The 10,166-nt window shown below is 38.8% G+C and overlaps 1 protein-coding gene across 4 annotated transcripts in view; it reads left to right on the top strand.

The window, feature by feature from the left end:
• The first annotated feature begins 1,224 nt into the window (after positions 1–1,224).
• Positions 1,225–10,166, top strand: part of LOC124235834 (protein FRA10AC1) — a 33,016-nt gene continuing 24,074 nt past the window's right edge. For 2 of the 4 annotated variants that reach the window (XM_046654319.1, XM_046654318.1), the window contains exons 1-8: positions 1,225–1,410; positions 1,512–1,581; positions 3,425–3,501; positions 4,820–4,915; positions 5,048–5,093; positions 7,543–7,619; positions 8,968–9,051; positions 9,645–9,729. In XM_046654319.1, the coding sequence (XP_046510275.1) occupies positions 3,425–3,501; positions 4,820–4,915; positions 5,048–5,093; positions 7,543–7,619; positions 8,968–9,051; positions 9,645–9,729 (465 nt within the window). In that variant the 5' untranslated portion in view covers positions 1,225–1,410; positions 1,512–1,581. The remainder of the gene's footprint in view (positions 1,411–1,511; positions 1,582–3,424; positions 3,502–4,819; positions 4,916–5,047; positions 5,094–7,542; positions 7,620–8,967; positions 9,052–9,644; positions 9,730–10,166) is intronic. The other 2 variants (XR_006887578.1, XM_046654317.1) reach the window with 1 other exon arrangement.

Here is a 10,166-nt window from a genome sequence, read left to right as displayed (position 1 = left end):
TATAAGGTACAGGAGTGTTTGGTTTTATTAATAATAAAAGAACTAAATATATATTTTAGATATTTACTAAAAAAGGACCTGGTTGACAAAATAATTCAATATAAGTGTTGAGGCTTCCTATTGCTTTAAATTTTTTTGAATAAACTTTTTTACTGAAGTATAATCAGATGGCATTTTGAAATAATTCAACTTACAAATTTTTAAGATCACATTCACTGTACTGGGTAAAGCAGGGTGTATCTATAACTTACTATCAGGCATAGACGGGGGCCTTGAATCTATAAGGATATTGTTATCTACTATTTAGTGCAAAAGATGTAAAATGATGAGTGTGTATTACGTGCCAAGGTTTTCTCTAAAATAGGCCTGCTGTAAAAGTCAGCGGCGTGCCAGTTCAGTTCAACGAGTACTTAATTAGCGCTTGTGATTTCCAAGGAACCGTGTGGGTACTGAGAAGGAAGCAAAGATGAATAGCATCAGCCGGAGGGAGACAAGACAGGAACCTAGGAAGAGGCTGCAAAGCAGAACGAGGCATCATAATGCTGAAAAGGTAAAACACAGGGAGAACCTGGTGGGGTTTAAAATAATTGAACTTTTCCTGCCTGCGTTTTTTTCTTTAAAGGAACTATTTTGGATCTCTTTCCACACACGCCAGGTCGCTTGTCTGCAAAGAATCCGCGACCCTGTGAAATCTCCCCTATGCCCTATATATTCGATGTGCTCCTCTGCCACCAGCACTGCACTTGGATTGGTATCTATTGAGTGGGTGGTGAAACGATGGAAAGTTATTTTTGTTCTAATTATGAGAAGTGTTTTATTAGAGGAGAGGAGGGGGCGGAGAGGCAGATAGAGACTGAAGCACTCGGGGAGGATGCTCCGAGAAGGCGTTACTAAGGTTACTAGAAAGAGGACGGGCGGTGATATTCAAGCATGGTTTTTTTCTAAAACAAAACGTATTTTCAAACTAGGGGCGTGGGCTTATAGAGGGCAGTGCCACACGATATTAAATGCTAGACTCCCGAAAGGGTAAGGGAAAGAGGGCCCAGAAAAAACTGAGGAAGGAGAGTTTGAGAAAGCAAAAAGCCTCAGCCGCGCCCCCCCCCCCCCTTCCGGCCCTTTTCTCCCGCTGCCTTTGTTTCCCGGGGCTCTTCTGTCTGTAGCACAAGGTCGGCGCGCCCGGGGACGGTGTCATTTAATCGTGACGCGCAGCCGAGCCGGACCGGAAGTGGCGCCCAGCCGGGATCCGTAGGTTGAGGCTGGGAGCGGGCGGCGGCGGCGGCGGCGGGGAGCCTGCGCAGCCGGGGTGGCCGTGGTGGCCCTGCAGCGGCTCGCGCAGGCGGTGGTCGTCGCTGCAGCCGCTGCGGAAGGAGGAAACGGCGAACTCAGCGCGGAGCGGGCAGGAGGGAAGGGGTGTGTGAGAAGCGCTATGAGTATATTTGGGGTCGGGGAGAAGGACCTCGAAACTTCTTCCTTATCTGCTACTAGTTGACTTTTTTTTTTTTCGATGGCAGATTCTGGAGTCACCCGGCGTCTCCCTTCTCGAACTTCTCTCGGCCCTTCTCAGTTGATTCGTAGCGCGAAGTGAGTGAGAGCTTCTTAGTGCGACCACCGAGTTGAGATGTGTATGGGATGGATGAAGCCACTACAGAAGAAAGAAATGGGAGAGGCGGAGTAGGGGTAGAGGTGGTGTCGCGGGGCGTGGGAACAGTATGATGGTGATGATGATAGTTAACATTTACAGGCTTTTACTGTCCCAGACACTGTTCTCAAACTCTTTATGTGAGATGACTCATTTAATGCCCAGTCCTATGAGACCGGTTGGTACTCTTATTAGCCTCATTTTGTAGATGGGAAACTGAGGCTCTGAGAGGTTAAGGAACGTGCCCAAAGAAAGACAAAGGAAAAGTGCAGAGTCAGGATTTTCATTCTGGCAGGCTGATCCCAGAACACATCTCTAAGCTCAGCACCATGGTTGTCCCCCATCAGGATGTGAAGAAAGTGAGGACATAAGAGAAGGAAAGAGAGGCTGGTATGGTTTGAACAGATGTGCTAAGACAGCTGGAGCAAGGAGTTGACATGGTAAAGGGTGTGAGATCCAAGTGTGTCTGTAAGGTGATGACAGATCAAGTGAAGGTAGAGTTGAACTGTGGCTTTCCAGCCTTCACCTCTACCTTGGCTGGGGCCTTCCTGGAATTCTGTGGAGCAAGGAAGGGAGCTATACACCCACACACCTAAGTTTGAAGATAGAACTATAGTACCATCACAGACTCATAGGATTTAAGGATTATTTGATATAGCCCCCTTATATAGCAGATGAAGCCCTAGGAGATGAAGTAATATATTCCAGGTAGCCAGGACTAGAAACATCTTTGTCTTAGGTCCATTACAATGGAGTTTAGGCAATTCTTTCTTCTTTTTCCTGCTATACCTGCTATAGTGAATATTAAACTTGAAAAATTTTGATGTATCATTTGACCCGGACTGGTTCCTTTTAGCTGTATGGATTGGATATTTATGACATCAAATGGTCAAATCATCCATCTATCTCCCATTAATATGTGTGCCAAATTCAATGTAATGCTGAAACTAGGAGCTTCTTCCAACACAACTGAGTGACAATTGCAGTCTTTGAGTATTTCTAAGAATTTCAATTAAAAAATGAATTGAAACAAGATAAAGTTGACTAGGCCAGAGGGCAAGGTGGTTTACCTTGAAGAAACTAGGTTTAAAAGGGAAAAAGGAAATCTCCACGTTAGTTGAAAAGAGATAGGAAAGTTTTCATCAATTGATCGTGCACTGTTCACAGATACAGTTAAGTCTAATAGAATATGATGATCAAAATGTTAGCATATTCCAGAGAGGCAGTTTGGGGTAATTGAAATCATGCACTTAAGAATCAAGTAGATCAGCTTAGCCACTGATTTGCTCTGGAAAATTGATTTACTTAACCTCATTTGTCCTTGATTTCTTCATCTCTAAAATGGAGATAATAGTTCCTAACTTGCAGAATTAGCAGCAGTGTTTCTAAAGTACGTGGCGTAACGTCTGGAACGGAGTTGGTGATAAATACACAGCAACTGGTAATACTCTGAATCAAATAAAAGTGAAGCATTTCTGAAGCTTGTATGCAGTCTCATGGTAGCTTCTAGACCTGGTTTTCAATGGGAAGGTCAAAGAAGAGATTTCCTTTTTGGCCTAACGGTAATTGAGGAGGAAAATGTTGCTTCATTTTCTGAAGGGTAAGTCTGTTATTTCAAAGTGAATGAAAGTTTTAGATGGCTAGATAGCCCGTGAATAGTGATACACTCACCATGATCCTTTAAAACCATTATGGCTTTTAAAGATAACTTACTTTTGAGCTATTCTGTTTCCTGAGCTATGGACAGCTTAGTTTCTAAGTAACTGACTTTACGCTCATTTACAGATGCATGGCCATGGAGGCTACGACTCTGATTTTAGTGATGATGAACACTGTGGAGAATCCAGCAAAAGGAAAAAACGGTAAGAAATTTTTATTGATCTGTGTTTCCGATCCTTTCTATATTGAGATGAGGTGTAAATAAATAATATTGAAAGTTTTTGGATTGTATTTGCATGTGAAGACAAGCATGCTCTACTGGATGAGTTTTTGTTCATTAAACTCGAATGAATTTGACTCAGACATTTGAGAACAGTTGTGTGCAAAATGAGAAAATAATATTTATGCTGTGAAGAGGTTTATGGAAAGGGAAGCAGGAGAAAAATCATTTAAAGCTGTTATATTTCTCTTTTGCATCTATTTTTCATTTAACTGTCAAGGACTTTTTACTTGTGAATCTCATAGCTAAGAAGGGGCTTAGTTGGTGGTCCCTTTGCTAGTGCTTGACTTCAACATGAGCTTCGTGTGGAGGATGAGATTGTGATGCAGCACAGTTCTTACGGTTTTGTGAATGAGCAGAGTAAGTGGTCACGGGAAGGAGCTCAAGGCAGTTTTTATTGAATTGGAAGGGACAAGAGCTGTCAGCAGATAAAGCCTGGGCCTTGCAAGGAGGCTACGTCTTGGTGGAGTTGCTGTGTTTAGGGGCAGTGTTTTCAGCTTTCAGTGCTTAGAAACTTGATTTTATCCATTAACTTAAGAGTGGTTGACTGATTCATATTAACCAAATTTATAAAACTTGGTTTATTACTTTACACTGAGAGCAGTATATGAGGTGTATAATTGGGACTGAACATTTTTGTCAGAGACTCAGTCTTCATGAATAGAAATAATTATAATAAATTACATTTTATGATGCTTTACATTTTCAAGATTTTTCATTCAGAAATATTACTTTGTAAGAATAGAATTTGAGCAAATCTAGTTGGATACTCTTCTCTGCACTAGGGTTATATCTGTCTGCTAACTGAGGCTGATCATTTATAGTCTATATCATCTATAATCAGCCCTTCTTTTCTCATATTATCAATTACCAAAAGCTTCATTATCTCTACTTTACAAACAGGAAAATTGTAGCACACAGAAATTAAGAACCTTAATCTTTGTTTAAGATTAAGATAGTGAATGACAGAGCCAGAATTTGAACCCAGGAACCTAGGTGATCTGACACCAGAACCTGTGCATTTGTTAGTTTCATCTTCTGCATTTTATAGGTGTTAAATGAAGTTAGGATATTAATTAAGCTATTTAAGGAGATGTAAACTGTCTCATTAAAGATCAGTGAATCTTTTTTAAATTAAGTCTTGAATTCTTTAAAACATGTTTCAGTTATGAAAATAGAAGCCAGAAACCCCTTTTGGGAAAAATAAAGTCTTGCAATAATTTTTCTTCTTCACAAACCAGGACAGTTGAAGATGATTTACTGCTCAAAAAGCCATTTCAGAAAGAAAAACATGGAAAGGTGGCCCATAAACAAGTTGCAGCAGAATTGCTGGATAGGTATGGTATTTCAATGTACTTTCCCTTTTTTTGGTTGAAGATGTTTTTGTAAACTCAGAGACTTGGGAATTTGATTATATTAATTAGAATGTAGACATTTGAATTTGCTTAAAACAAAATTTGTCTTAACAGGGAAGAAGCAAGAAATAGAAGGTTTCATCTCATAGCTATGGATGCTGTATCCTTTTTATATTTCTAGATTTTTATAACTAATAGAATACTTTAAAATCTGCTTTTATTTCATAAAATCTTAAGTCAGATAGATCTGTATTTTATTTTTAAAAGTAAGTGTTTCTTGATGTGGAATTTTGCTGTTTATACTTTTGAGTACAATTTTATTTTACGAATATATAAGAAAGATTTAGAGACAAGAAATATCAAAACATATTACTAATGTTTTATAAATGTTCTACAAAGTCCATGAACTTGCAAATGTTTTTTCTAGGCTGTTTTTGCCAAGCTCGGACCATTTCTCATTTTTATACTACTCTTATCTTCAGTCTCATTTTAACTCTTACTCTCCTCCTACCTGGTTCTTGGCTATTTAAGGTCTTTGTCAAACTTGTATTTAAAAGTAGATCTGTGTGTGGACTGTCCTCAGGCCTGCTGTGGCGTCACCTCTCAGCTGTGACTTGGGGCTGTCTTTACGCTATACCTTGCTTCCCTGTTGTAGTCTTGTCTCAGCTCAACTTTTTGATAAGACTGTGGCTCGTTACACTAACTGCTCCCACTGGCTATCCATGTTACTGCTGAGAATATTGGAGAATGAAAGAGAGGCCAAGCAAGACCGGAAGTATTTCTGGGTATTTATTGCTATGGTCAGGGTTGGGAGAAGGAAACAATGTCAGTTAGATATACCCACTATGTGTAGTCATCTGTTTGGCTTTGTTATCATTCCTAATTCTTTTCTTTGACTTACAGAAGTTCTCTCTCATCACCAATTTATTTATTTCTCTTATCTCCTAACCCAATAGCTTAACTGTCCTGTGGATCTCATCTTCCACTTGTTCCTTTATCATTTCAGCATCTCCTCTGCCTTCTATGACGCTACTCAGCTGGGGGCATTGGGGCATCTAGTTACAGCCTGGTGAGGGTGAAGGTGTGGGTCGCCTTTTCTGGCATGGGTGGAGCTGGGGCCACAGTTGTTCCTGGAGTGCCTGGCTGGAGTAGAGTAGTTATCATCTAAAATTTACCTGTCTTGTTAGACTTCTTCTCTCTTGGTTATTCAGTTAGAGCTGGCTTTCGTTGGGACTTTTTTGTCTGTGCTTGTTGACATTTCAGGTTGCAAGCCTCTTCACTTCTAAGTCTGGGATTTATGAGGCAAAAAGAAAACTTGGGGAACTCACCACCGTGTTCGACCATGGTCTTGAGGTCCCTAGCTGGTATGTCTTCTCCTCTCCACCTGTCAGTCTTCTATGTTTGTTTTATATGTAATTTCCAAGGTTTTTACTTGTTCTTAGTGGAAAGAATAGGGAGAAGTACATCTTTGTCTGCTCCATCTTCCCAGAAGCAAAGTCCCATCCACCACCTGTTTTTGTAAATAAGGTTTGTTGGAACACAGGTATGCTCACTCGTTTAGGTGTCAGCTGTGCCTGCTTGCATGCTAAAATGGCAGAGCTGAGCAGTTGTGACAGATTATATGGCCTGCATGTTTACCATTTCCAGGAAAAGTTTGCTGACCCCAGCTCTAAAAGACTTAAGTGACTCGCCATAGTCAGGTGACCAGTTGGCAGTAGACCAGGAGCTGGAACCCAGATCCCTGAATATCTGGCTTTTCTTTTTTTCTTTTCTGAAATGTTAACTGCTTTGTTGACAGTTTTGGAACCATCATATTCTGATTCAGTATTCTGTTAGGACACGTTGGGATCAATTAAATCACTATTTAGTTTTAATACGATAGGGTGTAGTCACAGACAGTGTATTATAGATGGGGTCAGTTCTGTTATGTGCAAGTTCAGCTCTGGAGAGAGTACCATTGAACTTTTTAAAACAAAAAGTAAAGTGCTCATATATCTTGTTATACTGCATTGAAAATAAACACGACTGTGGATTTTTTTAATATTAAAAGAAAGTATAAAAAGTGACATGTGATTTCTACTTACTTCTTTTTGAAAGCTTAGAGTTAGGATTTAATATCCTAAAAGTTGTGTCTTCTATTTTAGAGGCTTTATCATTACTGGATTAACTAAATTTTATTTTATAATAATGAAAGGTAAATTCTACTCCTTACCTTTAATATTAGGACCTATGATTTATTTTTCATATTATGATTAAGATGAGTGGTGGTATGAGGCTGTATGTAGTTCAGCAATAGAATAGGAAGCTTTCTTTCTCCCCAGATTGAGATATAGTTTATTACAAGAGTAGTGTATGTTTGAAAAATGTTTGAAACAATATATACAGTATTCAGTAGAAAGTGAAAGCCCTTCTACTCTAAAGTGTTCACTCTTAACAGTTTAATATTTACCCTTTTAGATCTTTTTTGAATTTATAAGCATCTATACTATATATTTGCATACTAAAAACCCAAATAGACTCATACTGTGCTTTTTTCCCCTACTCACTAATATATCATGGACACAGAAGAACTTGTGAGCAAATGAAATCCTTAATTTTTTGCATTTCAGTATCAAAGGCATACAAAGTTTGTAAATGACTATATTTTATACTATGGTGGCAAAAGAGAAGACTTCAGGCGATCGGGGTAAGTGTCATGAAGTTTACATAGAATGGGAGGAAGGTATTTAAAGAGTTACAGCTACTGTGTCTTCTGATCCTGTCATTCTCCCCTGCTTTTCCATTCCAGTTTCCATGTTATGTCCTAAAGTGGAGAGGCCATCCATAGATTCTAGCCGAGTAGCTCATAGTGAACCCCATTTCTCTGGCACCAGGCCTCAGGTAGCCTGCTGAGCCAGATCTGCTGCTGGCAATAACAGGATATGTGAGGAATGCTCATACCCCTGAGTATGTAGTAAAGTGTTTTTTTTGGCAAGGATCTTTGAAATAGTGAAGTTTTTTTTTTTGATGAGGAAGATTCACTCTGAGCTAACATCTGTTGCCTTGCCAATCTTCCTCCTCTTTTTTTTTTTTTTTTTTGCTGGAGGAAGATTAGCCCTGAGCTAACATCTGTGCCAGTCTTCCTCCACTTTGTATGTGAGTCACCACCACAGCATGGCTTGACAGTGGTGTGGATCCATGCCCAGGATCCAAACTCGTGAACCTGGGCCGCCGAAGCTGAGTGTGCCAGCCTTAACCACTACACCATGGGGCCAGCCCCCAAATAGTGGACTTTTAAGATATCAGTGTTTGGGATTGCTTTTCAAAAGGTGGGGCAAACAAGAAAACTCACTGTTAATATTTCCCACACATGAAATTCTTTCCTGTGTTTGAGGCTCTTCTATCAGAGCCTTTAGGTTTTGTGTTTTTTTTCCTCCTCTGACATAACAATTTTCTGAGGTCGTATAGCCCTAAGAAACTTTATACCTTCTCATCTACCCCAAACTTGTCTCCTCTCTCAATTTAGCCTGTTTTCCCCAACTTTCCCTTGTTCTAGCCCTAAACTGTCAACATCTTGACAAATCATCCCCTTCAACTCTCTTCCTGCCTTACTCAATCTTCCTAACAAGCTGTAGTAAAATGAGCTATGGAAAACTCTTCATGTATTTTTTAAATTAGGTGTCAGTAGGATGTTGTTACTGACTTTTTTTAAATTCTGAAACTTATTTTCATTCATTTTTCCATTAGTCCATTTGTCCATTAGTGCTTATTCAGATTTCTCATCCTAGCTCTGGTAATTTAGCACCATTTTTATAATTGAAACCACTGCTGGAGATGGACGGATTCCTTATCCATTTAACTTGCTTCTGTGACAGCACTCTTTATAAGTGCCTTTTGTAAATACTGAAATAGTTTTTATAAACATGCATACTCACACATAAAAACTAGAGTATTGTAGTTTTACTCAGGTACTCAAAAATCTCATAGAACTGTTTGACCTCCTAAATTCGACTAATTTTATGTTCATATTAAATTGAAATAGTTTTCTTTTCCAGGGAAAATGATAAGACAGACATGGATGTTATACGAGAAAATCATAGATTCCTGTGGAACGAGGAGGATGAAATGGACATGAATTGGTAATTTTAGCCATTTGGGGCATAAGGCATCAGATGCTTTAGCCCTGTCCTTCCTGTTCTCAGAACGTTTTCTTACTCTGTAGCCTATCCAAGGCATTCAGCCCCTGCAGAGAACAGTTCTGAATCAGGGACATAAAACCATGCCTCAGATAGTGAATCTGGTTTGGTTCTTTTGGTAATTTTTAGCAGTTTTAACTGACTTCTCATTGCTTCACTTTGTCTTTAAGAAATAATTTATAATCTTTTTACAGGATTGTTTGTTGTCCTTTAGTATGCTTCTTTTTAAATTTTTAAAATACTTTGGGAAAAAGTAATACCTGAAAATGGTTTTAAAAATCCAAACATTACAAAGGGTAGAAAGTGAAGAGTAAGTCTCCTTCTCATCTCTGACCGTCAGTCTTCCAGTTTCCCTCCCTGAGAGAACCTCTATTAATAGTTACTATTCACATATTCTATGCACATGTAAGTAATAGGCCTCTTTTAAAACATTAATATTTATAGCATATGTGTTATTTATTTGACATTGCTTCCAAGTAGCAAATTATAGGTGAATTTCTAAATGTATAAGATTTATGTTTTTTTTATGGATCTAGGGAGAAGAGACTTGCAAAGAAATACTATGATAAATTATTCAAGGAATACTGCATAGCAGATCTAAGTAGATACAAAGAAAATAAGGTATGCCTTCCAAATATTTATAGAAGGTTCTGATTCAAGTACAGTATTACTTTTTATTATACAATCATACCCCACATTATTCTTTTAAAGATGCTAATTCAAATCTAAGTTGTCCTGCATCTATGAATTATCATTTGGACCATTTAATCTCTGCAGCTGTGGCGTTTACAAAAGGGTCCTTAGTCAGGGATGCTTCCTTGTGAGCTGAGGCATGAAAAGTCCAAATTAAACACAAGTGGCTCCTGGATCCTGTTTCATTCTAACTGTTGTCTAGAGCCTCTAGTGATTATGATGAATGATTTGACACTGCAGAATGATGTTTTGTTTCACAGATGATGTTTGAAATTGATAGGCTTTTTTTCCAACTTGAGTACCATTTATAAAGAGGGAGATGCACATCTGTTATAGAAGTGTCTATTCTGGTAAAATTAACTCTT

Source organism: Equus quagga, chromosome 2 (genome assembly GCF_021613505.1).
Source record: "Equus quagga isolate Etosha38 chromosome 2, UCLA_HA_Equagga_1.0, whole genome shotgun sequence".
NCBI classification, from domain to species: Eukaryota; Metazoa; Chordata; class Mammalia; order Perissodactyla; family Equidae; genus Equus; species Equus quagga.
This window is presented reverse-complemented; position numbering and strand designations above follow the sequence as displayed.